The 27,622-nt window shown below is 54.6% G+C and overlaps 10 protein-coding genes across 10 annotated transcripts; 5 read left to right on the forward strand and 5 right to left on the reverse strand.

Annotated features, from left to right (window-relative positions):
- The first annotated feature begins 14 nt into the window (after positions 1-14).
- Positions 15-1,604, forward strand: BO66DRAFT_387141 (uncharacterized protein). The gene has a single exon (XM_025646231.1). The coding sequence runs from the start codon at positions 459-461 to the stop codon at positions 1,404-1,406; it is 948 nt and encodes a 315-aa protein (XP_025509018.1). The 5' UTR covers positions 15-458; the 3' UTR covers positions 1,407-1,604.
- Positions 1,575-3,364, reverse strand: BO66DRAFT_387142 (proteasome regulatory particle lid subunit RPN11). Its single transcript, XM_025646232.1, has 4 exons — positions 2,992-3,364; positions 2,607-2,860; positions 2,009-2,544; positions 1,575-1,952 (listed from the first exon to the last, which is right to left on the reverse strand). The coding sequence occupies exons 1-4, from the start codon at positions 3,058-3,060 to the stop codon at positions 1,804-1,806; spliced, it is 1,008 nt and encodes a 335-aa protein (XP_025509019.1). The 5' UTR covers positions 3,061-3,364; the 3' UTR covers positions 1,575-1,803.
- Positions 3,365-3,428: 64 nt separating this feature from the next.
- On the forward strand, positions 3,429-6,117 carry rpdA (histone deacetylase RPD3). Its single transcript, XM_025645081.1, has 4 exons — positions 3,429-3,883; positions 3,944-4,244; positions 4,301-4,842; positions 4,890-6,117. Exons 1-4 carry the CDS (start codon positions 3,689-3,691, stop codon positions 5,934-5,936), a joined length of 2,085 nt encoding a protein of 694 aa, XP_025509020.1. The 5' UTR covers positions 3,429-3,688; the 3' UTR covers positions 5,937-6,117.
- A 1,186-nt stretch (positions 6,118-7,303) lies between these two features.
- On the forward strand, positions 7,304-7,967 carry BO66DRAFT_396846 (60S ribosomal protein uL14; the record flags this gene model as incomplete). Its single annotated transcript, XM_025648566.1, has 4 exons — positions 7,304-7,323; positions 7,469-7,715; positions 7,785-7,862; positions 7,935-7,967. The coding sequence occupies 4 exons, from the start codon at positions 7,304-7,306 to the stop codon at positions 7,965-7,967; spliced, it is 378 nt and encodes a 125-aa protein (XP_025509021.1).
- Positions 7,968-8,261: 294 nt separating this feature from the next.
- On the reverse strand, positions 8,262-10,430 carry BO66DRAFT_362754 (uncharacterized protein). The gene is made up of 3 exons (XM_025645082.1): positions 9,911-10,430; positions 8,805-9,772; positions 8,262-8,717 (listed from the first exon to the last, which is right to left on the reverse strand). The coding sequence occupies exons 1-3, from the start codon at positions 10,279-10,281 to the stop codon at positions 8,314-8,316; spliced, it is 1,743 nt and encodes a 580-aa protein (XP_025509022.1). The 5' UTR covers positions 10,282-10,430; the 3' UTR covers positions 8,262-8,313.
- A 149-nt stretch (positions 10,431-10,579) lies between these two features.
- Positions 10,580-14,075, reverse strand: BO66DRAFT_362758 (putative polarized growth protein (Boi2)). The gene is made up of 3 exons (XM_025645083.1): positions 13,997-14,075; positions 13,781-13,924; positions 10,580-13,709 (listed from the first exon to the last, which is right to left on the reverse strand). Exons 1-3 carry the CDS (start codon positions 14,052-14,054, stop codon positions 10,873-10,875), a joined length of 3,039 nt encoding a protein of 1,012 aa, XP_025509023.1. The 5' UTR covers positions 14,055-14,075; the 3' UTR covers positions 10,580-10,872.
- A 1,435-nt stretch (positions 14,076-15,510) lies between these two features.
- On the forward strand, positions 15,511-19,013 carry BO66DRAFT_2182 (MIZ zinc finger domain protein). The gene has a single exon (XM_025642651.1). It carries the CDS (start codon positions 15,714-15,716, stop codon positions 18,681-18,683), a length of 2,970 nt encoding a protein of 989 aa, XP_025509024.1. The 5' UTR covers positions 15,511-15,713; the 3' UTR covers positions 18,684-19,013.
- Positions 19,014-19,463: 450 nt separating this feature from the next.
- Positions 19,464-21,759, reverse strand: BO66DRAFT_466953 (DUF5102 domain-containing protein). The gene is made up of 4 exons (XM_025652524.1): positions 21,564-21,759; positions 20,851-21,477; positions 20,550-20,791; positions 19,464-20,496 (listed from the first exon to the last, which is right to left on the reverse strand). Exons 1-4 carry the CDS (start codon positions 21,652-21,654, stop codon positions 19,726-19,728), a joined length of 1,731 nt encoding a protein of 576 aa, XP_025509025.1. The 5' UTR covers positions 21,655-21,759; the 3' UTR covers positions 19,464-19,725.
- Positions 21,760-21,992: 233 nt separating this feature from the next.
- Positions 21,993-24,540, forward strand: BO66DRAFT_416533 (putative nucleoporin Nsp1). Its single transcript, XM_025649605.1, has 4 exons — positions 21,993-22,113; positions 22,199-23,911; positions 23,969-24,092; positions 24,157-24,540. The coding sequence occupies exons 2-4, from the start codon at positions 22,254-22,256 to the stop codon at positions 24,364-24,366; spliced, it is 1,992 nt and encodes a 663-aa protein (XP_025509026.1). The 5' UTR covers positions 21,993-22,113; positions 22,199-22,253; the 3' UTR covers positions 24,367-24,540.
- A 401-nt stretch (positions 24,541-24,941) lies between these two features.
- On the reverse strand, positions 24,942-25,788 carry BO66DRAFT_2369 (uncharacterized protein). Its single transcript, XM_025642809.1, has 4 exons — positions 25,442-25,788; positions 25,226-25,291; positions 25,091-25,171; positions 24,942-25,017 (listed from the first exon to the last, which is right to left on the reverse strand). Exons 1-4 carry the CDS (start codon positions 25,564-25,566, stop codon positions 24,978-24,980), a joined length of 312 nt encoding a protein of 103 aa, XP_025509027.1. The 5' UTR covers positions 25,567-25,788; the 3' UTR covers positions 24,942-24,977.
- Between the last annotated feature and the right edge of the window lie 1,834 nt (positions 25,789-27,622).

Consider the following 27,622-nt stretch of genomic DNA (forward strand, 5'->3'; position numbering starts at 1 on the left):
TTAACCAAATGAAAGTTGAAACCCAGTCCACAAATTTGACCCTTCGTGCCAATAATATGCATGCCGGGTTGTATTAGCTGGGGAGACCAATGAAGTTCTGCTTCAATCCCACACCCAAGAGCCGCAGCAAAGGTCTCCTCTGCAGCTGCAGCCCCGTTAGTGGGATATAATCCTATCCTCTTGATTGATTTCGCCGCCTCGGCTAAGTAGTTGCTGTCAGCGATTCGATCCATTTTCATCCGCGTCCATCCAGGGTCATGTCAACCTATGAACCCAGTCGTTAAATGTAGCGATGGATGACCGAAGCCTGCATTATCTCGGTTAAAAAGAAAAAGATCTCTGCCTTTTTATTCTTCGTATCGTGCCGCTTAAACTTTCCCATTGTTTTCGGCCGCAAACCTTAGAACACAAAAACTCGACCACATACATATTTCGCTTGGTCCTCCCGACGACGCAAGATGACCTCGTCCCTCTCCCGAGACCTGGAGAAGCTAAACCTGGGCGGCGGTGCACGACCACGACCACCACCCAGCAAGGGCTCGAAGAACCTGCGCCCGCAACGGAAGAAAGGCAAAGCGGCGATCGAGCCCTTCCGCTTCTTCGACCTCCCCTCGGAGATCCGGCTGCGCGTCTACCACTACGTGCTGTTCACGCCGAAGCGGCGGCGGACGGTGCGCGCGGCGGGCAGCGTGGGCGCCTCATCGAAGAAGAACCCGCCGCTGGCCCCGGCGTCGCACCGGATCGCGCTCTTCCTGGCGTCGCGGCGCCTGCACGACGAGGCGGCCGACTACTTCTACTCGACGCAGGTGTTCCGCCTGTTCCACCTGCAGGACTACTCGAAGATGCCGACGGTGCGGGCGATCGCGCCGCAGTACCGGCCCTCCATCGCCACCATCGAGCTGATCCTGGGCTCCAGCTGGACCGACCCCCCGACCGCGTGGCGCGTCACCCCGTCCCTGGGGCTGGAGGAGATGGTCCGCATCCGCACCCTGAAGGTGTTCCTGGAGGTCGACCCCTCGCACCCGGTCTTCGAGGGCTTCCGCATCTCCCGCGACTTCTACACCAACTTCTCCGGCAACATCCTGCACGAGGTCCTGGCCCGGCTGCCCAACCTCGAGTACGTCGAGTTCGACGCCTGGCCCTCCGTGCGCAAGAGCGGCGGCCTGATGAAGCGCCTGCTGCACGAGGCGCGCGCGGCGCGGAAGAAGATCGCCTGGGGCCCCGACCGTGGATGGACGGATTACGACGGCGAGGAGTTCGACGAGGACGCTTACGGTCTCAAGGCCCAGGAAGCCAAGGCGGAGGAACACCGGGCACAGCAGCTCGCTCGCTTGAAGGCTATGATGCCCGCGGGTTTTATGCCGGAGACGCTCATGCCGGAGACGGCTACGGTCGTCGAATCGTGACGAGAGACGATTATCTATACATATACACACACACGCATATATACTGTACGATATACGCAGACTCGGGACGAGGCGGATTGATGCTGTGGGATGTGCTCAACATATACGGACATTCTTCGCATCATAGATTAGATATTTCTAGATTGGTTAGCGATTTCATGGTTTACGCATTTATACGAATTGAAGTCATTCTGCAATGAGATTCTTTCCCTGGCGTCCACACGACTCAGGTCGCCACTGTAACGTTGACATCATTCGTAGCTGGTAACTGCCAAAACTCAAGACTCTATCGTCCGTCTCCGCACATGAAACCTGTCCAGTGAGAAGGAAAACGCTTTCACTCGTGGTATGCATTCAGAGACAGATATTATACGTTGATCAGAAGCTTAATACATGCTTAGAGCTCTTCGTCCACCTCCATACCAGCGCCGTTCTGGGACTCGGTTCCATTGGATTGCCGTGCCACGGATGCCTCCTTATCGATCATCTGTCGGGAGACGGCGACGATATTATCCTCGATCAGCTGCTGACTGACGTCTTCGATGTCTGTAATATGGGGTTAGTCCTGACACGACAAGACGGGAGTACTGCATATAGCTTACGCTTCTTCGGGTCGACCTTTCCGACATATCTCGTCTTGAGCTGGTCCTTACTCAACTCCGTCTCCTCCTTGACCCGCTTTTCATAGCCCTCAGCCAGGCTGACGAGCTGCTTCATGCGCTCGACGTTGTGCTCACCCTCGTCGTGGAAGTCCTTCATCTGCAGTGCCTCCGTCCAGACGTGCTTGTGCAGGTTCATCAGCATGTTCTCTTCCAGACCCGTCTTGCGGTAGTTGATCGCAATGCTGTAGTAGTGTCGGTTGAGGCCGTGAATCAGGGCCTGGATGGAAGGCTTGTTCAGGTGACCAAGGTTGGAGGTGGTCTGACGGGGCTCCTGGCCCATGACGACGGTCTGAGGTTGGATGAGACGGAAAGCATCGATGACGACCTTGCCCTTCACGGACTGGATGGGATCAACGACAACGGCCACGGCACGGGGGGTAAGCTGCTCGAATGATTGCTGGGTGTTGATATCGACAGACGAAAGCCAGCAGCCGAAACCAGGGTGGGAGTGGTACCAGCCAACGACGGTTTCGGGCCTATACGCAACAGATGGTCAGTTAAAGTTGAAGCCGGGGAGTCGGTTCGAGTCTCGTCTTACCGTCCAGTTTGCCGCAGCATGTCCATCATCTTGGTCTGGAAGACAGGATCCACCGCCTCGACACTGACACCCGTACCACTCTGAGGCATAGCAAAGACATCGACTACCCGAACCGTGTATTCATCAACGAATTCACCGAGCATGAGACCCATGACTTCCATGGGAACACCTGCCCGACCATGCCTTAACATCTTCAACAGAGCAAGCGACGAGATGTGAACGGTTTCGGAGTTATCGATCAGGTTGGGAGTATCCTAGATTAGGTATATTTAGCTATTACTGTCGAAGTATTGCTGCAGCGTTGGTTGGCGATTCCGCCGCCTGGCGGAGGGCGGCATGATAGCCTTGGATAGAAACAGCAAGCAATCGGAGTGGAGGGACTTACGCCACCAGGAGCTCCTCCGCCCATGCCCATGCCCTGGGCAGCCTGCAGCATTCTATTGAGACGGTCCATGATTGATGAGGTGATGTGAGTTTAGGTAAGTTGGATGGAAAGACGACACCGGATGTCTTCCTGGGCGGAAGCTCCAACAGGCAAGAGGAAACGGATGAATTGAAGGGGGTTTGGAGCTGCAGAGAAGCGCGGAGTAAATCGCTTGAAATGAGGGGGTCGTAAATGAGATCTAAATGGTTCTAGGGAGGCAAGAGTGAGCAGCGGGGAGTTGACGGGAAGATGAGTGGTGAGCGGCGCAACTCAAGCGTGAAGCCATCGGTCGAGCTTCCAAGAAGCCTGACGAAGGCGGTGGAGCAGCTCGGGGTTCCCGCCTTTGCGTCTCTCCTTCCCTTCCCTCTCTTGTTCCCGTTCCCCATCTTTAAGTTATCGTTCGCCCGCCTTATGGGAATGCCTCTTCCTTGTTCCAATCCCGCTACCACGATCAACTTGCTTGGTTGATTGACGAGGGGATACCTTCTGTCACTCAGACTTGGCTTCTTGCCTTGGTCTGAATTCTATTCCCTTCATTTCCCCCCCATTCAGCTCCGTTGTGATCAGACCGAGAAAACACCGCGCATAATCCATAGAATCCCCCAACTCCTAAACTGCGTGAGGATCCGTCTCGTGTACTTACACGTTGACCTCCAACATGTCGACTTCCTTGCCTCCTTTGGACCCTATTACCAACGGGTCGGGGGACCGCGGTAAGAAGGTCGCTTACTTCTACGACTCGGACGTCGGAAACTATGCCTATGTGTCGGGTCACCCCATGAAGCCTCATCGCATAAGGATGACGCACAGTCTTGTCATGAACTATGGTCTCTACAAGAAGATGGAAATCTACGTGAGTCTAGCTGGCAACCCTCTGGTGGTTAGGGAGGTGCTAACCGCAAGATCGCCACAGCGTGCGAAACCGGCCTCCAAATACGAAATGACCCAGTTCCACACCGATGAATACATCGATTTCCTTTCCAAGGTGACCCCGGATAATATGGACTCCTTTGCCAAAGAACAGAGCAAGTACAATGTCGGTGACGACTGCCCTGTCTTCGACGGGCTCTTTGAATTCTGCGGTATCAGCGCGGGAGGTAGTATGGAGGGTGCGGCACGGTTGAACAGGAACAAATGCGATATCGCGGTCAACTGGGCGGGTGGTCTTCACCACGCCAAGAAGAGCGAAGCTAGTGGTTTCTGCTACGTGAATGGTGAGCCAAAGAAAGAATATTGGGTTTAATCTTGACGTTTACTGACTGGGTGGTAGATATTGTTCTTGGCATCTTGGAGCTGCTGCGTTTTAAGCAGCGAGTGCTCTATGTTGACATCGATGTTCATCATGGAGACGGTGTCGAGGAAGCGTTCTATACTACCGATCGTGTCATGACAGTCTCTTTCCACAAGTATGGTGAATATTTCCCGGGAACCGGTGAGCTCCGCGATATCGGCGTGGGCCAGGGCAAGCACTACGCTGTCAACTTCCCCCTTCGTGACGGTATCGACGATACTTCTTACAAGAGCATTTTCGAGCCTGTTATCAAGAGCGTGATGGAATGGTACCGGCCCGAAGCCGTGGTCCTGCAGTGCGGAGGTGACAGTCTCTCAGGTGATCGTCTGGGGTGCTTTAACCTCAGCATGCGCGGCCACGCCAACTGTGTAAACTTTATCAAGAGCTTCAACCTGCCCACTCTGATTCTTGGTGGTGGTGGTTACACGATGCGTAACGTTGCTCGAACCTGGGCGTTTGAGACCGGTATCCTTGTGGGAGACAGCTTGACCGCGGAGCTTCCCTATAACGACTACTACGAGGTAAGATCGACTGTGCGGATTTGGGTTAACCTGACTAACAAGTGCAGTACTTTGCTCCCGACTACGAATTGGATGTGCGGCCCTCTAACATGGACAATGCCAACACGAAAGAATACCTCGACAAAATCCGGACGCAAGTTGTGGAGAATCTCAAGCGCACCGCCTTTGCGCCTTCCGTGCAAATGACTGATGTACCCCGGGAGTCTCTTGTGGACGGCATGGACGACGAAGCGGATGCGATTCTGGATGATTTGGACGAAGATGAGAACAAGGACAAGCGCTACACGAAGCGACGCTTTGACCAGTACATCGAAAAGCCCGGCGAGCTCAGTGACAGTGAAGATGAGGATGAAGCTGCGGCCAATGGTGTACACCGCAAGCCCCAGTCGATGAAGCGCAGAAACCAGGTTAACTATCGGAATCTGGACGTTGCTGATTCGGGCCCGGAGAGCGGCATGGCCACCCCTGTCGACGCCTCCTCAATCCCCGACGACGACATGGACCTGACCGCCGATACGAAGATGACGGAAGCTCCGGAGCCGTTGACTGGGGCACAGGCTTCGCCCGCGGCCGCTGACCTGCCGGCCAGAGCTGAGGCGGCATCGGGTGCAGATGCCATGGAACTGGCACATGATGGACTCGGGGATCAGGCTGCTCCCTCTGCGCCCATCTCTCGCCAACCGTCCCCCAAACCCCAGGATGAAGATACGACAATGGAGGACGCGGGAGACGAGGCGCCTGGGCCGGAGCAGGCTGAGAGCGCACCCGCCGTCGCCCAAGCAGAGAACAAGGGCGAGGAGAAGAAGCCTAGCGCAGAGACTTCTGCCCTCGAGAACACCGCACCTGAGGGCTCATCAGCGCCTGCCAAGAGCCAGTCACCCTCGACAGAGACGACCCAGCAACCCGAGACCACCGAGGTCGAAGACGCTAAGTCAGCGGCTGCGTCAGCCGAAGCCAGCGAACCGAAGGAAAAGAGCCCCGAGGCTCCAAAGGGCGACTCGACTGTTCCTAAGGCCGAGTCGGAGACGAGTGACGGAGCCAAGGAGGCCACGAAGACAACGCAGCCTGACGAGCCCACGAAGAGTGAGGACTAACGAGGCTCCTGTAATCTCGGGGGTTGCTGGCGCAAGGGACGGGCAGTAATGGTGTTTCTGGTTGCGATCTTCTGCATGGGAATTAATTCCGACATATATCTCTGGTCTGATTTTTGCTTCTGTTTTTTCACTCTTTTTTAGATGTATGTACTAGGCGAATGCATGATGATATAGGATGTTCATGTGTCTTGGAAGTAAGATCCGGTTGCTCGACGAGAGCCACCTATGTGCTCTTGTAAAGTGGTAGAGGCGAACAAAAGCCGATGCAAACATACACAAAATAAAGGGTCACGGATTGGTATTGATCTAGTCAACGACATAGCCACCACTTTGCCATGCAGAGGGACAATCACCAGTTAGTTGTTTTCTGACTGAGCCTCTAGTCCGATCTAAGGTATCTCATCTACATCCTTGCCCTAGCTATAGTTCCAAGCCACGTGACGAAATCTCAGTATCACATGACCTACTCAGCCTAGCAGACTAGCCCTAGGGCAATTCCCGCCTGGACCAATCAGACGCACTCCGCCAAGATTTCGCCCACTGAATTTGCGCGCCCACTAAGCGAGGATTCGACCGACCGCCCCGACCGCCCACACGCCCGCCGTGCGACCCCCCCGACGCCCGCCCGCTGAGAGAACGAAGCTCGAGTTCGACCTTGTTGTCGTTGTGTCCATCGCCCAATTCTCCATCTCTCCCGACAACCCCCGTGTTTAGAGATACACAGCAGCCAAGATGTCTCAGAGACCGTGAGTTGACCGTCCCCGTTTTTGCTCATTGAAGGAAATGAGGTATTGGAGGAGAAGGCAAAGGGGGGGGGAGGCAGGGAGGAAAAATTGCATCGCAAGAGGTGGAACTTCTGAGTGATCTGGGATACGGGAAATCGGAGGACGACGAATTTTCGCACCGGTGCCGTCGATTACTGGGATGTTGGCGCTCGAGAGGCTTTTCCCTGCACCTTGGTCAACAAGGAGAAGGAAAGAGGATCGAGTAGTCGGGGGAACAGACACGAAATAAAAAGGATGGGATACGATTCGACAAGCGCCCTTTTGTATGGATTTCAACGACACGTGGGAGCTTTTCTCTCTCTCTCTTTGTGTCCTTTCGAGGATAGATTGAGGGTCATCGATGAGAAGAATTCATGACGAAAACCTTTCGATATCCTTTTTACGACGGTTTCCGGCATCGAATGGTCGACGCTATCACGAATGGAATCTTGAGGATGCAATTTTTCTTCTCCGGGTGTTGGGGAAAGGAATGCGAACTTGGGAGGAAACTTTGATATACTCAGTACTACCACTACATCGACAACGACGAAAGCTGACCATGTCCATCTCTTTTACAGGCGTCCCTCCGGCAACAAGCTCAAGATGACCCTGGGTCTTCCTTGGTACGTGTGCATCGAATGCTCCCATCCCCGATGAACATCGATCCCATCCACCAGTGTTCAACCCACCACTTGAACAAATTCCCGCCACCGAGATCAACGACATGACAATCGATCGAAAAAAAAAAAAACTAACAGTCGCAAACAGTGGCGCCGTGATGAACTGCTGCGACAACTCCGGTGCCCGCAACCTCTACATCATCTCCGTCAAGGGTATCGGTGCTCGCCTGAACCGTCTCCCCGCTGCCGGTGTCGGTGACATGGTCATGGCCACCGTCAAGAAGGGAAAGCCTGAGCTCCGTAAGAAGGTCATGCCCGCCGTCGTCGTCCGCCAGAGCAAGCCCTGGCGCCGCGCTGATGGTATCTACCTCTACTTCGAGGACAACGCTGGTGTTGTAAGTTCTGTCGTGGCTCGAGCCCCAATGTCCCTGGAATTCCGGCAGTTAGCTAATATTCGTTGTTAGATCGTCAATGCCAAGGGTGAGATGAAGGGCTCTGCCATCACCGGTCCCGTCGGTAAGGAGGCCGCTGAGCTTTGGCCTGTACGTTTTCCCCCTCCTTCTCCCTCCAGACAAAACATTCAATGGTTACTAACGGGGCTGCTTCCTCTACAGCGTATCGCCTCCAACTCCGGTGTTGTCATGTAAAAAAAGCCTTGAATTATCTTGCGGGTGTGTGACAAAGCGGATTTGGGGAACTGATACCAAAGCTCGGAATCATGGGTGGGGGTTGCCAATTCAAATCTATGACCTCGAATAAAATGAAAATGAATTCATAAAAAAGTTATATCCTCTCTTGCTGTAGGCACGTTGCTTGTATTGATGTAGTTTATTTTCTTAGTACCCGTACTCATTGACTATCTGCATTGTCCATGTGAATGCGTATGTATTTGAGGGTTGAATGTCCTCAATGATCTATCATGATCTGTGCTTGCTATACCTGATGTCTGAGGCTTATATAAATGTGTATATATATATGATATCTTTTATGAACTTATGTCTTGACCTTCTCAGGTCGGGTCTTGACATCGTCTTTCCGTTCCTGGGGCTTCTTCGACCGCACCGCTGTCAAAAGGAGTAGGACTGCTACCACGACCGCGACGCCGAGAGCCACCAGATCCACCACATGCACCGCCCACCAGATGTGCTGCACCCCGGCCGCGCACATCTGAATCTCATACTCCCACTCCTGCTTGTCCACGTCAAACCACACGGACAGCAAGCCCGCGTACCCGCCATACGCACCCATCATCGAGCGCATGGTGACCTCGCGGATGGAGGGCGTTGACGTAGAAGTAGTAGTCGCGGCCTCCTGCGCGGAGGAGTAGCGTTTGGCGTCCCATTGCCAGTCCCTCTGCTCGGGGTCTGCGTCTGCAGCAGCAGCAGCAGCAGCAGCATCTTCAGTTTCCTGTTTGCCTGTGCCTTTGTCCTCGCCTTCACCCTCACCCTCGCCATCATCTTTCAAGATCGAGTCCAACCCCCCACCCCACCTCACAAAATGCAAAACATCGCACCCCTCATGATCATGCCCCGTCAACACCAACCCCTTTCTCCCCAACCCGCCGCCTTCCACCGCGCCATCCCCACTCATCCCAAACACCCCCTCCAACACCCCATTCCCACTCACCCACTCACTCAAATGATTCTGCTCGCGCAGCCCACCGGCAAACCACCTTTTCTCCTCCCCGGCTGGGGAATCGTCGTCCTCCTCGAAGAACTTGAAATGCGGCGCGTCCACGCAGACGCCCGCCCGCTTGTGCAGCGGGAGATGCGTCAACAGCAACGTGAACGTGGAGCGGTCGGTGACCGGCGCAAGACGGTCGGCGATGAGGGCGTTGAGGTAGTCGTAGGAGGCGGACTGGATGTCCCGGCTGTAGGCGGGGGTGTCGAGGGTGAGGGAGTTGAGGTTGATGATGTGGATTTTTGGGGTTGCGTCGTGCTTTGAGGCTGAGGCTGAGGCTGAGGATGAGGACGTGTTGAGCCAGAATTTCACGTCCCAGTTGACCTTGCCGAAGGTCTCTTCGAAGCGGGCGATGCGCGCGGCGCTGGCGTCCCCCGCGTATCCGATGTCGTGGTTGCCGACGATGTTGAGGAGGCGGTTGGTCCAGCGGGAGGGTTGGGTGGTGGGGTTGAGGGCGAAGTCGTCGTCCTCGTCCTCGTCGTCCTCGTCGGTGTCGGCAGGGGGAGCAGAAGAAGGGATGAACGAGTCCCCCCGCACACCACCCTGGAACACTCGCCCCCAGTATCGGTGGCCTCGGCGCTGGAATTCCTCGTCGCTGACCCATTGACTCCCGATTAGGTCGCCGAGGACCGTGACGTGCGTGGGCTGTGTCCACCAGTGGAGGGTGCGGTAGATGTGCGCGAGGTAGTAGTCGTTACCCAGGAGGTCGAGGCGTTTGCGCGCGGCTTTGAGGGTGCGGGGGAGGTCGGTGTGGAGGAGGGAGTGCAGGGCGCTGGTTATGGCTTGTTGCGCGGCGGGGAGGTTGATCTTGAACGGGGTCGATTGGTTTGCGCGGGTGTTAAGGTCCGGGCCGGTAATGGGCTTGGGGTCTGACTCTGAAGCGTTGCTGGAGGTAGAATCCGACGTAGACTCAGCATCAGTGGCCGAGCTCGAGTTTAGAGGGAGAGCTGGAGAGGTCAGGGCAGCCCGTATCTGCCCCCAGTGGAGTCGCAGACGCGCTGGCAGCTCATCCTCTGCCTTAGGTAGCGAGCTGTCTCCCTCTAGTTGAGGATCTGCAAGGACGAGAAGACGAAATGGCGCTGCTGGTGCGGGCTCAGCGTCTATGGGCATATGCTGTCGCACAGTGGCCAGAAAGGCATCGGAGAAAGAGTGAGAGTCATGCTGCGGCAGAGGAAAGGCGCACCCGTGGACGACGGGATACAGATACAGATACAGGCTGCTCGTCACGGCCAGCGGGACGAGCAGCACCAAAAGACGGCAAAGAAGGGATTGGAGGGACATTAAAATAGAGTAAAGGAGTGTGGTTGAAAGACAGAAGCATCAGGGACAGTCATCATTATCCGGAGGGGCGTGAGGTTGTTGGAAAGTTGGTCGATGCGGCGGGAGATCAATGGGCCTGCGCGTCTCGGCCCGCCGATCCTCACGCTATCGGCGTTATCAGTTGGCTTTTTCTAGTACAGGGCGGTGGTAAATACAGTAGGCAGTGCTCATTCTAAGCTTGGAGACGAAGAAGGTAAGAAAGTGTGACCGGGTGATTGACTACAGATCTGGTAAGCTATATTTGGAAATAGGTCCAACTATACTTTAGTTAACCATGCTTCTAAAAAAGGCAACATGTGAATCAGGCCCGGTTCATAGACAATGCAGAGCTTCAAAAAGAAAACCATACAACAACTCATGCAATCCAGTATCTAATCAAGCTATCGACTCATCACAAGTCTTCGCGGATCATTTCAAGTCCGCTTTGAAAGAAATTCCAATGGGTATATCACATCAACGCCAAGCGAGCTCGCCGTCATCACTACAAGATATTAAAAGAATGTGAGGGGGAGAATGGAAAAATGGAAACAAAAATGTAAACCCCATGCTGCATCACTGCGAGCTTTGAATCGAATCCGGAAGTAGAGACGCAGGGCCAGTGTCAACTTCTAAAGGTTTCGAGAGTCTGGAACCATCCTCATTGCCGTCGCTGCTGGCAGGCTCGCCGTCCAAATCGAGCCCTTTGATCATCAAGCCTCGTTCCTCGGGTGTTTCAAACGATTCAGCGGCCGTCTCCGCGTCGGTGGTCTCCGATGATGCATTCAAAGACGCATCTTCTTTATCCATCGCCTCGGGCGCCGCACCCTCTGGTGCTCCAGCCGCCGCTCCCACCATCAACGCCGGAGGCCGCTGGTTCATCAACTGCGCCTCCTTCAGACTGATAGTACGCTGCTTATTCGTTGTCTCCACTGGTAAGTCCATGTCCCGCTCAATAGTCGCCTTCATCAACGCAGCCATCCAGCGTCGACCTTCCTGCACATTGTCGACCTGGAAATAGTGAACTGCCGGCTTCGTGAACTGCACTGTCCGCGAAGATCCCGACTTGGGCGGTACCAGCTTGAAGAAGAACGGGCCCTCACTTCCGGACTTGCTAGCTCGGGGTGCCTCAATGCTTGGAATGGGATCGGACGATGAAGTCCCGTCGGCCAATTGAACCGAAGGGGCAGGAGCGGTTGGCGACCCGGTGGAACCGGTAATTGTGGCATGCAGCGCGACCATAGGGTCGTGATCGGCGCGTAGCACGCGATGCGCAGTGATGTCAATCAATCCTCGTTCCTCTGTATCTTGCTCCGAATAATAATACGACAATCGGCGACCCCGCAGCACGAATAGCCGTGGCTTCCAGGTGGTAATCAGGTTCGGGGACTTCTTTTTCATCCAGCCAACGTAGTCGCACCCTGCCATCTGCTCCTGTGGAGACTTCTTCTCCAGCCCACGCATGTAGGCACTGGTGTCTTTCTTTGACTTGGGGCCAGTCTTGACGGACGGGCGGGAGCGGGGCCACAGACCACCCTCCGTTGCCTTACCGGAGCCGTCCGTACTCAACCGTTCAGAACTCTTCGTGGTCGAAGGGGTCGTGGAACCAGTCCGAGGCGGAGCAGGATCTCGATCCTGAACCGGGGACGGCGGCGCAGCGGTTGTATCGACGTTCTTGCTCACCACATCCGACATGGCTCGGAGGCCAACGGCGCGACGGAACTTCGGGCCGCCAATCTTAGTTGATTGCTGAGACGAACGGGGTGTGTCGCTCTCCGACTTCCCACCGAACAGCGGACCGAACAGACTGGATCCTCCAGAACGGTCCTCAATCGCGGAAACGGGGGCCGATTGTGGTGTTCGCCGTTCGACCAGACGGGTACTGAGACTACGAAGTCGTCCCTTCGGCGCAGGAGTCGTGTAAGACTTGTTAGGCGGAGCAATAGGCTGCGTGGCCTTTTCTCGAATCGAGTCCATGCTACTGATACGTGAATGCCGCTTCGCAACCCGAAGGGGCTCCCCAGGGACCGGTGAAATGCGCGCATCAGCACTCCCGGCGGCGGATTGCCGTTTCTGCAACAGTCGTCGTTGTTTGCGGGTGTCCCCCTCGGGGCCAGAGAAATAACCGCGATCAAGGTCATCGGGCGTTGCACCTGCCGTGTCTGAGCCATTCGACTGGGTTGGATGGTGGAAGCCAGTATGTACGAACCCCGTCTCTAATGCTGGAGAAGTGCCCGTCGAAGTCCCGGCCGATGTGCCCGGCCGCGTGGGAAGCCGTTGCTGGGGTCCCGTTGACAACGACCAGGCACGATCAAAGGAGCCGCGCTGTGTGGGTCCTGGTGAGCCATCGACGACTCCCGAGTAGCGAGTCGTCGCATCGATAGACGAATGTCGACGCGAATGATTGATTTCTCGCACGGACGCAGCAGACGGGCGACGCGAATGATCCATAAATGATGAGCTTTGCGATGGGATCGGTGATCCGCTGCTGGTACTGGGCACGGCGTTGCTGACCAGCCGAGGATGGGGCGTGTTCGACGTGCGCAAGGTCGGGATGCGCGGTAGCAAAGGCGCAGTCTGTCCAGTTCGACTGCGTGTGCGCTCAGGGGAGCCAGGAACTGCTGCCAGCGAGCTGCGCGGCAGAGTTGGTGACACTGCCGGCGATGGCTGCTTTTGGCCAACTTTGACCTGGTCCTGGAAGGTGCGAATCTTGTGCCAGGTTTTCAATCGACGGCCCATAACCCCAAAGTCAAACTCTTTCATAAAAAGAAAGTCCTGGTTCATATCGAGTAAAACTTCGCCACTAATCTCTTGCTCCTCGAAGATGTCACAGTGCTTGTCCTCAATGCCTAGCTGGCGCAGCTGCCGGGCCGTGTAGGCAGAAGACCAGCGTCGAACCTGGGCCTCCTGTGGCTGCCGCTCTTCCTCCTCGTCGGTTTCATGGCCATTGATGTAGGAGCGACGGTGATCGAGATGACTGCTATATTCGCTGGCGGAGTCGTTCAGAACGGAAGGCTCTCGGTCGGCCACACTATGTCGGGGCGTACTAAGATCGGTGATGTGTTCATCTATCACGCTGAGGGTCTCATTCATGACAGGGCTATCTTGGCCATTGCGATGTTGCCCCTCCAGTGCCTGGCGGATTTCAAGGGACATCTTGGCAGCCGGCAAGGGGGAAGAGGCGGAACGTTGCTGTGGCTGCTGCTGTTGCGGGGGCGACCGTGGCACCTCGGGGGCGCGTAGGTCGGAGATGCTGGTATGGCGCGAGACTTGAGGGGTGGATTCGCCGCTTCTGAGAAGCGGTTCGGCGTCAAGAGCAGCGCCATCGGTGTCTGTCGAGTGTTCGGGGGTCGTATGCGCTGTGCTCTCGGCAGGAGGGCGACTGCGGATCTTTGGAGCGGCAGTGGTGTATACTAGATAATTGACTGTCAGTGTTCGGTTGCCCAGCTGTAGGTAGACAGAATTGGACCCTTTAAAAACCTACCTCCAGGGAAGAGGCCCGTCGAACCGGTGGTCAAGTCCTTGCCCAGATACCAGCCATCTTCAAAGCCCTCATCCAGCTCGACCAATTCAATCTTCTCACCGCGTCGCAAGGTCAGCTCGTCGGGGCCGCGGGCATCGAAATCATCTGCGCAGGTGAGCAAGGCTATCGCAAGCAAGGTAACAGAACATGAACATAAATAAGAATGGAAATACTCACGGACGACGAGCAGGAGATCCCCGGGGATAACACCGCGGGGAGGGGCGGCGAGGGCCATTTGGGGGGGGGGGAGTGGAAGTGGGAGGCGTAATGACCGAGAGAGAGAAGGGTGGGGGGAGGAGAGAGTGAGACTCAAGTGCCGGGCATGGGGCCGCCGCCCAGATCAAAGATGGTCTAGAATGAATGGAGGGATTGCGAGTGCGGGAGGGAGGAAGTAAATATGGACGGAAAGACGGAGAGCGACACAGCAGAAAATAGGTCTGGTAGGCACTCGAGTACTAGTTGTTGGCACAGGGAAGGAGAGTTAAGCTGGACTGAAAGAACCAGTCAGACAGAGAGAGGAGTCGATGATGCAGGATGATGGCAGTAGTGGGCAAAATGATGTCGATCAGTTGGTCCTTGCCCAGGGGATTGATTGATTGCAGCTAAACAGAGGGGGTGGTTTGGACGGAAGGATTCTGATAGATAAAAGCAAGTACTAGTAGGTAAATAGGTAGATAAGAATAAGAGAGTGAAACTGAGGAACGCAGAGAAGAAGAAGAAGAAGAAGAAGAAGAAAAGAAGAAAAGAGAGAGAGAGAGAATGCCCGAGAGGAGGAGAAAAGGAAGCAGAAGAAGCAAGAGAAGCAGAAAGCGAACAGTTTGAATTGGCAAGCGTCAAGACGGACGAACCACGAATCGGAGCGGGGAACGAATTCTGTGCTGGTCGGGCAGAATTAAGATTAATTTGGTTATAATTAGTATAGGATATCTAGATGGGATGATACTATGAGTATCAGTATCATAAGTCCCATGTGGATGTCCACTGATTAGGAATTGGTGATAATTATAATAAATTAAATTGTTTTCTTGAGGAGGAGAAGGAGTGGAGAGGAAGAAGGAAGAAGTTCATACCTCCGAGTAGGTTATCTATGTACATGTACGGAGTACAGTAAGAGTAAATACCGTTGAAGTATATACTTGCTTCTTCCCCCTTCCCTCCAGCTTCCTAGTTCCCTTTCCCTTTCCCTTCCTCAATGACTGCATTCATCCATTCATCCATTCAACAATCCATATTCTCTTAATAACCACTAACCCCCACCCCCACCACTTCTTCAGCATCAACCAAGTCTCCTTCCTAGTGGTACAGTTGGCTCACCTCCAATTGACAGGTCAAGACACTGCCCGAAACAACGCCCTGCATTCGGGTAATGATGGATCGCATTCAGCCCATTGTGATGTATCCAGCCCAGCCTGGTCGGGGAATGTTCGGCGGTTATCTTACGGAGTACTTCTGTATACGCACCTCATTGTCCACCCTGGTCAAGCTTGAACGAACTATTATTCACTACTCGCAGTACTACTGCACCAGCAGCAGCAGTAGTTAGTTAGTTACTTAGTTAGTGTGGCACAGTCTGTCATTTCATCTCGGCTAGTTGTGAATTACCCAAGGTCAATTTTCTTACTCCTCTATTCAATTTGGTTTCATCTGCACTGAATTCACATGTGGTCTTCTTTTGTTTGTTTGTCTGGGATCGAAGGTGGTTGAGTCGTTCCCCTCCTTTTCTTTCTCTCGAGTCTAACTTACCTACTACTTTGACTTCCTTTTCTACCTTTCCAGTCCTGCTTCTTCTATATTTCGATTGGAACAAAGAAAAGTAATCGAGATTGATGTATCCTGTGGACTATGTGATCAGAATCCTACAACAACATCCAGGACTGCCAACAAAATATGCACCATGTCATCCGCGAATCAACCCGCGTTACAGTCGAGCAACTCCACCGCCCACATATTTCTAGGCGGCGCCCGACCAGCCTGGATGAATGCTTCTCCTCCTGTTGCTGTTCCTGTTGCTTCACCACATTTGAATGTTTTCCGCACACATCCACATCCACATCCGCAGCCACGTCCACCGCGTCCACCGCGTCCACGTCCCCTTGGCCTGTCGATCCCTCCTCCCTCCGCCAGAACGTTCCCTCCGCCTCCTCCTCCGCCTCCTCCTCCGCCTCCTCCTCCGCCTCATCAATCGCAGCCACTCCTTCCAACACCTCCTCCTCCTCCTCCACAAACCCCACCGCCAATTTTAGCACCACCAGTTCCTGCTCCTCCCGCGACAAGCTATCCCACGTCCTCACACCACTTTCAACCTTGGCCGGGTCTGCTTCGGAATGTGGCTGCAGCGCCTGTTCCCTCGTCGCGCCCTACGCCCTCGATTGCCCCGTCCATGACGTCCCCTATCACACCGGGGCCCCCCATTGAACCCCGAAGGCATCTCAGGCCCAGAGCTGGCGCAAAAACCACAACATCCACCGCGGCAACGCCCACGGCAACGACCGCAGCAAGTGAACCAGCCAGTGCTATACATATACCGGAAGTTCTTTTGACCTATCCACCTCAACTCAATGGGAATCCCGCGTATTTTCCCGCCAGCTTAAAGAAGCTGGATGTTTTCGCCTCTCACCCGGGACGAAATACCTCCGCATCCGTGACTTTGGAGAACGCCCGCCTGCGTCTGCTGCACGATGCACTATCATGTCAGGATCTCATTTATCTAGTGATTCATCAATTATACACTCTAGTATCTTATGCTCCCGCCGAACTGGGGCAGCTGCAGGGTTTCTCCGAAGACCAGCTTACTGGCTTGAAGACACTGGAGCAGCTGCTGGTTGACAATGCACGTCTGTCGCCGCAGTATCTTCAATGGGCCGCGTGTTTTCCTGAGCCAATTTCCATTATGTTGCACCTGCCGTGGTGGACGGCTGCTCTTTCCCAGGCCATGACTGCCCTGGCCATGCTTGGCCACCGCTGGAATGCCTTTGAGGCGCATATTCGTGAGCGAGGCCTACCACCTCTGATTGAGGAGCTAATTCAGAATTTCGCCTTGCGCTCTCATGTGCTGCATCATACCATTTTCTTGGCCTTGACGCGCCGTATCTCGGGTCCGAACAAGCGGGAAGAACGTCTTTCCGAGATCTTTCGGCACGACGCTGCCCTGACAGAGGTCCGTCTGGCTGAGGCCATGAAGAGATCGGTTCCAATTTCGCGCGCGCGCAAGGAGACCGATGCGATCCTAACGCTGTATCACATCAATATGGGGTACCCTCCGCCCCACACACCGCCGTCCGTCTTTGGCCCTCAACCCGTCATTGCCTCAGCTCCCCCGCAGGCAGGCCAACCCATTCACTCGGCTCGCACGCCGGGAGTGTTATCACTGCCCACCCCACCTCTCGCCGCCCATTCCCCACAATTCACACAGGCCTCACCTGTTTCCGCTGCGCCAGCCCCGGTATTGCATCCTCATACACCCAACCCGACACCCACCATGGCTCACATGTCTGTCACGGTTCCTTCTCCAGGCTTTATTCCTTCCCCCACAGTGACGCCGGATCAAGGTCCAGGTCCTCCTCGTCGCCCGTCTGTACAGGCCGAAGCTGCTCAGCAAGCTATACTCGCAATGCGTCAAACCTCGCGGCCGGGGGCGCTTCGTCCAACACCATCTAAGCCTTGCACGTCTACGTTGCTCCTCCCTACGTCTGGAAAGAAAATGCCAGCCAACGCTCCGCCATTACACCCTCTACGTGATGCGTTACATCAGGTCGATCTTCGAGAACCAGTTCACCAGCTAGTCAGAAGGGACTCTACGGGCCAGGCTCAAGAGACAAAGCTATTCCAATATCTGGATTCCTTCGCACTCATGCCAAGACCACTGGGCCGCTTTGAATGCCAGTTTCACTGGTCCTTCACCCTATCACAAGAGGCGGCGGATCGCCTTCCAGCTCCCTCGCAAAAGAGTTCTGGCGAGCTTTCCCATCCTGTCCGTGTATTGATGGACGGTCAGCAGCTCTATCGGTTGCGTTGTATATCTGTCTCGCCCGACACAAAACCCCCGATCGACGAATCTACCTGGAGTCGGGCTGACTGCGCCTGGCCCAGCGTGATCTATATCTTCGTCAATGACACTGAACTCTTTGTACGTCGGAAATTACATCATCAGAAGGATGTACCTCTAGACATAACTCCTCATTTGCGCGCGGGTGAGAACAGAATCTCGATGCACTTCATTCGCGATGCAGCCGAGCAGAAGGACAAACTTTACGCCGCTGCCGTGGAGATCGCCCAGATTGCCGCTCTCGAGCCTGTCATGGCTCTTGCGCAGACTCTCCAAGCGGATGACTCCCGTCGCCAGATTCACCAGCGTCTTGAGCAGTCCTCCCGCAATGAAAACGAAGACGATGACCTCCATGTGGTTAGTAGCGACCTTATGATCAATCTTGTCGACCCCTTTACTGCTCGCGTGTTCAAGCAACCTGTTCGTGGACAGCTTTGTCTTCATTCCGAATGTTTCGACCACGAGACATTCATACAAACCCGGGCCGGGGTCTCCGGACCGCGTGCCTTGCCCAACGACTGGCGCTGCCCGATCTGTCAGGGTGATGCTCGTCCACAGATGTTGTTACGCGACGAGTTTATGGTTGACGTGCACAACGAATTAGTGCGCACGAATCAACTTGACGACGCCCGCGCCATTCGAGTCGCTCTCGATGGCTCCTGGACTGTGGTCACTGAAGCAGATCTTCCAACCTCTAAACGCTCCTCCGCGGGCCTGGACAGTCCTATCCCCAAGAGACAAAAGATGGTCCAACCGGAGACAACCCCCCAGCCCATTCGGACAGTAAGCGCGATCCCGGAAGTGATTGACCTCGATTGAAATTCCGGCGCATCATTTGGACTTCCAAGTTAACTCCACTGGCGGAGAACTCAGTACGGCGTCCATCTGAAGTTAATTCATGATTACGTCAAGTGTTGCCCAAAAACGGTGCTTTTCGTCTTCTTCGTTTCTTTCCGTCTTTCTTTTTTGTTCCCGTTTATTTCTCCCGGCGTTTAAGCAAAAGGAGCTCTTTCTCCACGATACCCCAAAATTCTTATTGCTCTATGTCTATTTTATATCTCTAGATGAGAATGGAATTGGGATGCCGATTCCGTGGATATAGCGCTTTTTTTTCTTAGGTAAATACAGACACATATCCCCAGTAAAAAGTCAGTTCCAACTGTTTCTGAATTCGTACCTTTCCGACTAGTAGTATCTCACACACTCTGTCCATGCACCGGTTTCACACTGCGATTCACAACTAGTGGTCCAGGGGGTGCACCTACGAAGGCTATGTGAGTCTTCTAAAGAACCCACCGTCCACATGATGGGTTAAGTCGGTCCATTTGGCGCGATATCTTTAGAATGTGTATCCGAGCACAGTGTACCATTACGACCGAGACCCGATGAAACTCTGAGTATTTGTACTTTGCATATTCTTCCACCCGCGCACGGAATGACAGCTGAACCACCAACCTGTGCTACTTCCACTGACTCCAACCATGATAATTCCACCAATTTCCACACAGATAAAACCCGTCCGTCTGTTCCTCATAAACCAAGCCAAGACACACACCCACTCAAGAGAATTGATCAGGAAGTCAAACACGAAGAATGCATCAGGTATATATCATGTCATTACCAATAGAATTAGAACTTTGTTTCTTCCTCCATTTCCTGGAGCTCCAAATAACCACTGCACCCACCCCAGCCCAAACCGATCGTCGTTTGTATCTTCAAGGTTTTCCCGCATCCATCCGGAATTGACTTTTTCGGCCCCGTCCTCATTATAAGCTATAAGATAGTAAAAGATCATCTGTCCGGTGGTTCCTTTCCCGCGAGATGTTTTGGTGTGGTCTACTACTACTACTCCTACTCCGTACTACTTCCTCACTCTCCTTGCATGACTGACGAGATTTTCAATCACGCCTTCAAATGCCTCTTTCTCGCTTACTAACCCGTCCAGCCGTTTCAGCCAGTATTCCAGCACCGAGCTCGCCCGCAACGTGACCCATTCCAATTCCTGGACGTGGCCCTTGAGTTCCCCGTCCGTCAGGCCCCCGAGCGCCGCGTCTGTGGTGGCGCAGAGGCGGCGGACGGCCGAGAGATCGAGCTCGGGTGGTGGGGAGGCTTCCCGTCTCCGACGGGCGGCGGTGCTGCGGGGCGTTCCGCCGGGGCTGCCGGCGGTACTTTGGATGCTGTTGCGGTTGGCGTTGGCGGCGAGGCTCTGGGAGCGGGAGTGGGAGCTTGCGTGGATTGGCGTGGCGGTGCCGGGGTTTTGGGAGGCGGTATTAGGCGTGGCGGTTGAGGAGATGCTGGAGGAGATGGTGAGGGAGGGGAGGACGAGTTTCTTCTGTTTCGAGGCGGGGAGGATCTCGTCGAGGTCGACGGGGACACCGAGTGAGACGAGGAAGAGACGGCGGATGCGGGATTTCACCCAGTTCTGAGGCTGAAGAGGTGGGGGAGCGACGAGTTGGGACCAGAGGGAGAGGGAGCGTTCGGTGCTGAAGATGGCGGTGGCGTTGGGGATGGGTTCGGGTTTCGAGGATGGTAATGGTGACGTTGTGGAGGGAAAGAGTTGATCGAGAGGGTCGTCCAGCGCCGCGTAGAGGTCGGGGATTCTTTGGTAGGTGGTTAGATCGAGGAGGGTCGGCTTGAGGGAATCATTAGCAATGATGCCCCGGACGAAAAGACTCTTTCACATACAACAGAGGGCGGCGTAGGAGGTTGCGAGACTTCAACATCCATGGGGACCGCTGCACTCGGCTCCTGGAAGCCGTCGTCAAAGTCCCCAAAGTCCGCGTCGTCGAAGTCTCCCAAGTCGTCTTGCCCCTCGGTGAAATCATCGAAGTCGTCTGCACCACCCCCAGGCGTTTCTTCTTCCCCGAACTCTTCGCCCGTCACTGATGGTTTCCGGCGGGTGTGACTTCGATGGCTTGCAGGCGAGTCTGCATTGGTCAATCGTCCCTGAAATTTTTTGCTGGTGGTTAACAGAAACCCGACTTACCTGGGGGCGCCGCGGTGACCGTTTCCGTTTGATCCGGCTGGGGGTCACTGGGGTTTGCCCGATGAGCATGTGGTTGTGATTCTTCGGTGTCATCTGATGAAACTTGTGGTGATGGTTCTTCGTCGTTTGTGGGGGAATTGACTTGAGATAGCAGCGTCTCGGGGACGGGTGTATCAGTAAGAATGGAAACGGACTCGGGGATGGGCGCAGCATCCGACTCTGATGCTTTCACGACAACGTCTGGTACCGCATCCGCTCTCCTTAGTTCGTAGGCCGAAGTACCAGGTATGTCCCCGTGGCTCGGTTGATCAAGATCCACCTTCTCGACCACCGTCCGGGGAATCGGAGAACTGGGCGTCATCGGTCGTTGCTGCTGCCCGGATGTCGAAGTGCTCCGACTGCGGGACCCATCAGGGACGACTTCAACTTGATCGGGAACGGCGTCTTGAGTCCTAATCTCATACGCCGCCGTGCCGGGGACTTCGCCATGTGCTGGATTCTCATCGACTCGTTCCACTCGTGTTAACGGGATAGGGGATGCGCGCCCGGCGGAGGAGGAGGGGCGGGAAGGTGGGAGTTGATGACCCTCGCTGGCATCAAGGAAATGCTCATCGTCGCTGTTGGCGGCTATCATGTCATAGGAAGTGTTAGGAGGTCCCGCGACCAGGGACCAGTCCAAATTGCGAGGATGGTGGGTTTGCAAAGAGGCTTACCGGAGTCCTGAGCACCGGGGTCTTCCAACTCGACGGTCTTCCTTGGAGACTCCAAGTATGGACTGGATGGACGGGAGATCCGATCCGACATTTGAGGAGCGGGGCGTTCAAGTTAAATTTTAACGATAGAGCATGTATTTCTAGATGCTGTCGTCCGTGTTGTAAGAAGTTAGGAGGCAAAGGGGGGGGGGGCGAGTAATAGCCAGACGAGAGTGCATGAGGTCGTCTCAGCCGTGATCGTCGGGGTCGATGTGAGTCTCGACCGTGGCCTGAGGCAGCAAGACATGCTGTTCTTTCATGCCTGATTCTAAGCCTTGTGGCCTAACCGCCAGCCGCCACAAGCGCCGATGTTGCTTCCTTCAGCCGCCTGTCCGCCGCCCAAAGAGTAGAAGGGGCAGAAAGTCTGGAGGTTCCCAGCTTCAACTGCCACAACGCTGCTGACCTTGATTTTGTCTCTGCTTGTCAAGCACGCGGATTCCGCTCTCTCAGTCCGATCAATTGCGCTTCTTGCTTTCTAGAGGGCGCTTCCGTGACCTCTTTTTCGGGCGCAGTCAGTATCCCTCTGTCTGTTCGGACTCTTTTCATCTCCCTCACTTCCCCGTCCGAGACTGACTTTGTTTTCTTCTCCCCTTTAGGGTAGCCCTGTCAAACCCATATCCCTCACTTTCCTTGGCTTCCGGCCCCATCGCTATGAGTATGTTCTCTTTCGACTCCAACGCCTCCAGTGGCGCTTCCAAAGGTGGTCTTTTTGGGTCCGCCGGAGGCGCAAATTCTGGTGCTCCCAGCGGCGGTGGGCTCTTTGGCAATGTAGGAGCTACCACGACAAGCGGCTCATCTTCACCTCTTTTCGGTAACGCTGGAGCTGCCGCTGCCAACAGCAACGCATCCCCGTTCAGTTTTGGCGCTGCGAGCAAGCCAGCAGCAACGGGCCAGTCGACGCCCTTATTCGGTTCCAACGCTTCCTCCACCCCAAACAAAACGACCGAAACCCCCAGCTCGGGACAGACTGCTACCAGTGGACTTTTTGGAAACAACGCCTCCAAGCCTCTGTTTGGCAATGCCACAGCTACCCCGGCGCAACAGGGAGGAGGCCTCTTCGGAGGTGCTTCGTCCACTACGCCTGCTGGACCCCCGCCTGCCACTACCGGTCAAGCGCCTTCTCTCTTCGGAGGAGCCCAGCAGGCACAAAAGCCCGCCAACTCTCTGTTTGGGGGCTTGAACCCGACTCCCGCCGCCACTACGGCCCCGGCTGCTACGAGCACCACCAGTTCTGCGACCACCGCGGCGACCACCGCTCCTTCGTTGTTCGGTAATGCCAACGCTACACAGCCGCAGTCGACTGGCGGCGGCCTGTTCGGGTCAAACCCGGCTCAAAAGCCATTGTTCAACGCAACCCCTTCGGCAACCACGGGCGGTGGTCTCTTTGGAAACGCGAACAAAGACAAGCCTGCCGAAACCACAACAACAACAACCCCCGCGACTACTACCAACGACAGTGCCCCGAAATCTCTCTTTGGCAATGCCGCTCCGGCTGGAGGTGCTGCCCCTGCTTTCAAGCCACTGAGCGGTGCCGATGCGACAAAGCCCGCCTTTCCCTCGCTAGGTACCCCGACTACCGGCACCACATCCTCCACCACACCCGCTGCTTCCTCTTCTACTCCTCAAAAATCACTATTCCCTACACTCGGCGGAACGACTTCATCAGCCACCCCTTCTACTACCCCAGCTGCCCCTAGCGGCGGATTGTTCAACCTTGGCGGAGCTGCCGCGACGAGCACAACTACAACCACCCCAAGCACCACAGCTACTGCTGCCCCAACAACCACCCAATCCGCTGCCCCTGCTACCGGCGGTTTGTTCAGCAAGCCTGCTGCGACCCAACCCTCCACCCAATCCGCTACCACACCTGCAGCTACCGCAACCGACAAGCCCGCGACGTCGACTACCATGCCTGCAACAGGCGCCAGCGGCCTCGGTGCCTCCACGGCCGGCCCCACCCCTCCCGCCCAGTCCCGCCTAAAGAACAAGACTATGGACGAGATTATCACCCGCTGGGCTACCGACCTTACCAAGTACCAGAAGGACTTCCGCGAACAAGCCGAGAAGGTTGCCGAATGGGACCGCATGCTCGTTGAGAATGGCACCAAGGTCCAGAAGCTTTATGGTAGTACCGTTGATGCCGAACGGGCCACACAAGAAGTGGAACGCCAGCTCGCCTCCGTTGAGGGACAGCAGGACGAACTGAGCTCGTGGCTCGACCGGTACGAGCGGGAAGTCGATGAGATGATGTCCAAGCAGCTCAATCCTGGTGAATCTCTCCAGGGACCGGACCAAGAGCGTGAGCGAACGTAAGTTGCTTTCTTCCGTCCATATGTGATCAGCCACTGATTCAAAAACAACTACAGTTATAAGACTGCTGAGCGACTTTCCGAGCGCCTTGACGAGATGGGCAAGGATCTTACCAGCATGATTGAAGAAGTCAACAGTGCCTCTGCTACTCTGAGCAAGACAAGCAAGGCTGATGAGCCGGTGCGTATTCATTCGATACTCTTTTGTAACGCTTCTTCCCTGATACTGATCCACGAAATCACAGATTTCTCAAATCGTCCGCATCCTCAACTCCCACCTTGCGCAGCTTCAAACGATTGACCAGGGCACCACCGAGCTCCACGAGAAGGTCGCCAAGGCGCAGCGGGCGGGTCAGTCGCTGTCTTCGCGATTCGGATACGGAGGATTGGGTAGCTCGACGATGGGCGGTAGCGCAGCGGATGATTTCTATCGGTCTTACATGGGACGGCGCTAAACATAATGCAGTGGAGTTTTGATTTCATACTGGTGGGGGCCCCTTCACGTTTGCGCTAGCCTTTTACTCTACAGTTTTGTATCCACTGAGAAATGCTTTTTTATCGGAGTACTCGTTTTGCACTTGCGACTGTGGCTGCGTCGGATTTGTCATGGGATGGGAAGGATAATGAAGAATAATAAAGTATCATTCTACCTAGAAGTCCCTTCGTATGCCTTGTACTGCGGTATATGTATTGATTCAAATAATCTATGCGTTCTTGAGCGGAACCGTGGGACCGTAAGTATCATCATGATAGATTTACACATAAAACACAGCGAAGAATCGAATGCTTCCGTATAGTAAACGTCTCAGCGTAGACTAACTAGCTGCACGGCATGCTAATATCAAAAAAGCATGACCATCACATCAACATACAAGTCATATTCGTCAAATATCGCTCCGATTTACGAAGTAAGGATAGAGAGAGGGGTGTGACACGTTCGCGGGGATATAATAAGAACGAAACAAAAAGAAGAAGCAAGAGGCTTATGTCGTAGACCGAGCTGAGAGGTCAACTTCGAAGATATAGAGGATGTTGGGGTATTGGGAAGTGTGCTGTGCACGCAAATCTAGTTCTGCTCGCCGCCCTGATCCTTGGTGATCTCGTCGCTATAGTGAACAATCGAGGTTAGTTAAAGGTTTGTGGACGAGATTTTTTTGCTTTGGTCGATGGAAGTCTTACATGTGCTCGTCGAGCTTGTCAAGGTGTTCACGCTGAGCCTTGATGCTCGCTTTTAGCTTCTGGAGCCTGTTGATTGTAGGTCAGCATTGAGATAGGCGATGGTGGTTCGGGGACGGAATGGGCTGATGGACGTACTTCTCCAATTCCTTCTCGTGGATGTAACGGCCTTCCTGGGCGGCTTCACGCTTGGTGAAAGAGTCACTGCGTTGGGATTCGGGTTAGCCTTAGCCTTGAAATTGGTGGTTGAGGTGGTGGTGGTGATGATGGTGATGATGATGATGTCATCTGTGAGCAGTGTTGTAGAGAGGGATTGGGATTGCTCGCGGTGGATGGGATTGGCTTTGAACGTACCCTGACTGAACGCCGCCAGCGCGGGGAGCACCGGTATCACCTGCACCCATTCTGGGGGCAAGAGCAGAGAAGGAGCGGCTGATGACAGTGCTGGTGAGAGGCTTGGTGATGGATTGGCGGAGCATGGTGATTGAGTTGGGCTGAGCGGGAAGTGGTTGGGGATGTGAGGAGTGAGGAGGGGGTGGAAGATGTGAAGTTAGTTATCGGGAGGAGGAGGATGTGTCAGATGGTGATCGTGACAAGACAAGGTACATGAGACGATGCAGCGTGAGGCGAGCTTTGCTCAGGTACTTGTAGTACTTTGGGCTGGTGGTACTTTCGTGCTGGATTACCTAACTTCCCACTGCTGTCGAGACCAATGACGACATTGAATGGGAAGTGGTTGGCACGGCACTGGCCGATCATGTGATGCGTCGGCCCCCCGGATGGGGAGATGGTCCGATGCCGCGGGTGGGTTCAACCCAGAGCGGGTGACTCAGCCATCGTCAGGTCGGGCCCGATAACTAACTTGTGTTGTGTTGCTGGTGGTCAGGTGAGCTGCCGCCGGCAAGCTCTAACGGGTCCCGCGTCATGACTGTGCTGCTGCTGCTGCTGCTGTTGTTGTTGTGGTGGTGGTGGTGGTGGCTGAGAATGTTGAATGATTGTCACCATCTCCTCCTTGCCCACCTCCCCCCTTTATGGTATCGTCACGCCAAATCTACAGATTCACCTTCCACGCTGTCTAGTCTCTACACGGACTCTTGGCCTAAATACCAATCATGTGGTACATTCGAGTCCCTGTCCACAGGCAACGGGCCAGCACTGATGATAAGCTTGACAAGGAGCCGCCGACATGCCACTGCCAGCGATCCCTGAGGGATATTAATAGGATGAAAGATGGGATAGCTTCCCTCCAATAGTCGGATCCATCAGTACTATTATTCCCCGAGATTCCAGAAAAAGAGAAACGCAGACCCCCTTGAGCCCAGATCAATCAATATTTCCAACACATCGGTCACAGATTGCTACCTGGCGGCTCCTCCATCTTCACCCTTTTTTCCCCTATTGTTTTCTTTTTTTCGGTACCCGCTCCATGAATTAACATGTGTATCGTCGGCCCCCTTCATGATGACCTTGACTGGGGTGGTGAAAGAGTGGGCTGGACAATTGGCGGAAGTGAAATAGGGATGACGATGAGAGGCCCACCGAACCACTCAAGCGACCGACCTAAACCAGCCAGATTGGCAGGCAGGCAATCACCCACGCCGTTAAGGATTCAGGACTCAGGAGAGACGTATCCCAGACGCTTTGGAAGCTGCTCTGTACGGAGTAGTCGGGGAGAATTTCTGAGGCTTCTTCTTGATTCTGTCCCAGTCTGGATCTTTGTTCAATGGGCGTCATGATTCCGGTCTGCTGTACCATGCGCCTTCACCCAGTGCATTGGGCTTGATGTGCACTACGTAGGCGCCAACCGGCTACTAGCAGCAGAGAGCTTCTGTCTGCTTCTGTCCGTCTCTATTCTGCTTTCACGCTGGCCTACTCTCCCACACCCTGCGCAATCCCCAGCAAATCAATTCTAGAAATCCACCAGAAGGGGAGAAGATCTTATTATTGGCAGTAGTACCGTATTGACAGCAATAATATCCCGGCCCGCAGAACCCATAGCGGTAATATTGCGGTGTATTTCTCCATTTTGGAATTTTTTTTTCCCTCTGGGTAATAATGAGGGGAAGGGGGTCGACAATGGACACACCATCATCCACCTCCTATCTAGACTCTAGCCTAACCGTGCGATATCCATTGTCGCAACAGGAACTGGCTATTCCGTACGGTAGGGGGGAAAGAGAGTGGCTGAATGGTTCGATTTTCTTTAGGTACGGATGTAAAAAGGAGTAAGAGGCGTGCATGAGTTCCTTGAGTTTAGTTACCAGTTAGGCTGAAGAGGCTGAGGATCATGACGATGATGACAATAATGATGCGATGTACGGAGTACTTGTCTAGGCTTGGGGGAGGGGGGGGGGAGAAGATTTCCTGACCATAGAATGAGAAAGGGAGGAATAGAGGTGAGTAAAGAGTAAATGAGTGCGTGACTGAGTGAGTGACTTGATTGACTCTCTTTTGTCTGTCTGTCTATCTGTCGGTGCCTGTTCTGTTCTGTTCAGTCTGGCTCCTCCTACGCCTCCGTTCCCCTCCCCTCCCCCC

Source organism: Aspergillus aculeatinus (assembly GCF_003184765.1).
Source record: "Aspergillus aculeatinus CBS 121060 unplaced genomic scaffold BO66scaffold_1, whole genome shotgun sequence".
In the NCBI taxonomy this organism is placed as follows: domain Eukaryota; kingdom Fungi; phylum Ascomycota; class Eurotiomycetes; order Eurotiales; family Aspergillaceae; genus Aspergillus; species Aspergillus aculeatinus.

Bases quoted from the DNA above. Each gene is read 5' to 3' on its own strand.
- BO66DRAFT_387141 (XM_025646231.1), top strand. From the start codon at position 459: ATGACCTCGTCCCTCTCCCGAGACCTGGAGAAGCTAAACCTGGGCGGC.
- BO66DRAFT_387142 (XM_025646232.1), bottom strand. From the start codon at position 3,060: ATGGACCGTCTCAATAGAATGCTGCAGGCTGCCCAGGGCATGGGCATG. The intron at 2,861-2,991 runs GTAAGTCCCTCC...TACCTAATCTAG, and splicing joins GCGGAGGAGCTCCTGGTGGC to GATACTCCCAACCTGATCGA. The intron at 2,545-2,606 runs GTAAGACGAGAC...TGTTGCGTATAG, and splicing joins ATGCTGCGGCAAACTGGACG to GCCCGAAACCGTCGTTGGCT.
- rpdA (XM_025645081.1), top strand. From the start codon at position 3,689: ATGTCGACTTCCTTGCCTCCTTTGGACCCTATTACCAACGGGTCGGGG. The intron at 4,245-4,300 runs GTGAGCCAAAGA...ACTGGGTGGTAG, and splicing joins TGGTTTCTGCTACGTGAATG to ATATTGTTCTTGGCATCTTG. The intron at 4,843-4,889 runs GTAAGATCGACT...TAACAAGTGCAG, and splicing joins CCTATAACGACTACTACGAG to TACTTTGCTCCCGACTACGA.
- BO66DRAFT_362754 (XM_025645082.1), bottom strand. From the start codon at position 10,281: ATGTCCCTCCAATCCCTTCTTTGCCGTCTTTTGGTGCTGCTCGTCCCG. The intron at 9,773-9,910 runs GTCTACGTCGGA...AGCCATAACCAG, and splicing joins AGCTCGGCCACTGATGCTGA to CGCCCTGCACTCCCTCCTCC. The intron at 8,718-8,804 runs GTGGGGGGTTGG...AGGAAACTGAAG, and splicing joins TTTGCATTTTGTGAGGTGGG to ATGCTGCTGCTGCTGCTGCT.
- BO66DRAFT_362758 (XM_025645083.1), bottom strand. From the start codon at position 14,054: ATGGCCCTCGCCGCCCCTCCCCGCGGTGTTATCCCCGGGGATCTCCTG. The intron at 13,925-13,996 runs GTGAGTATTTCC...TCACCTGCGCAG, and splicing joins GGATCTCCTGCTCGTCGTCC to ATGATTTCGATGCCCGCGGC. The intron at 13,710-13,780 runs GTAGGTTTTTAA...TCAATTATCTAG, and splicing joins GACGGGCCTCTTCCCTGGAG to TATACACCACTGCCGCTCCA.
- BO66DRAFT_2182 (XM_025642651.1), top strand. From the start codon at position 15,714: ATGTCATCCGCGAATCAACCCGCGTTACAGTCGAGCAACTCCACCGCC.
- BO66DRAFT_466953 (XM_025652524.1), bottom strand. From the start codon at position 21,654: ATGTCGGATCGGATCTCCCGTCCATCCAGTCCATACTTGGAGTCTCCA. The intron at 21,478-21,563 runs GTAAGCCTCTTT...ATGACATGATAG, and splicing joins CCCCGGTGCTCAGGACTCCG to CCGCCAACAGCGACGATGAG. The intron at 20,497-20,549 runs GTATGTGAAAGA...GATTCCCTCAAG, and splicing joins CTCCTACGCCGCCCTCTGTT to CCGACCCTCCTCGATCTAAC.
- BO66DRAFT_416533 (XM_025649605.1), top strand. From the start codon at position 22,254: ATGAGTATGTTCTCTTTCGACTCCAACGCCTCCAGTGGCGCTTCCAAA. The intron at 23,912-23,968 runs GTAAGTTGCTTT...AAACAACTACAG, and splicing joins GACCAAGAGCGTGAGCGAAC to TTATAAGACTGCTGAGCGAC. The intron at 24,093-24,156 runs GTGCGTATTCAT...ACGAAATCACAG, and splicing joins CAAGCAAGGCTGATGAGCCG to ATTTCTCAAATCGTCCGCAT.
- BO66DRAFT_2369 (XM_025642809.1), bottom strand. From the start codon at position 25,566: ATGCTCCGCCAATCCATCACCAAGCCTCTCACCAGCACTGTCATCAGC. The intron at 25,292-25,441 runs GTACGTTCAAAG...ATCCCAACGCAG, and splicing joins GCTGGCGGCGTTCAGTCAGG to TGACTCTTTCACCAAGCGTG. The intron at 25,172-25,225 runs GTACGTCCATCA...ATCTCAATGCTG, and splicing joins CACGAGAAGGAATTGGAGAA to ACCTACAATCAACAGGCTCC.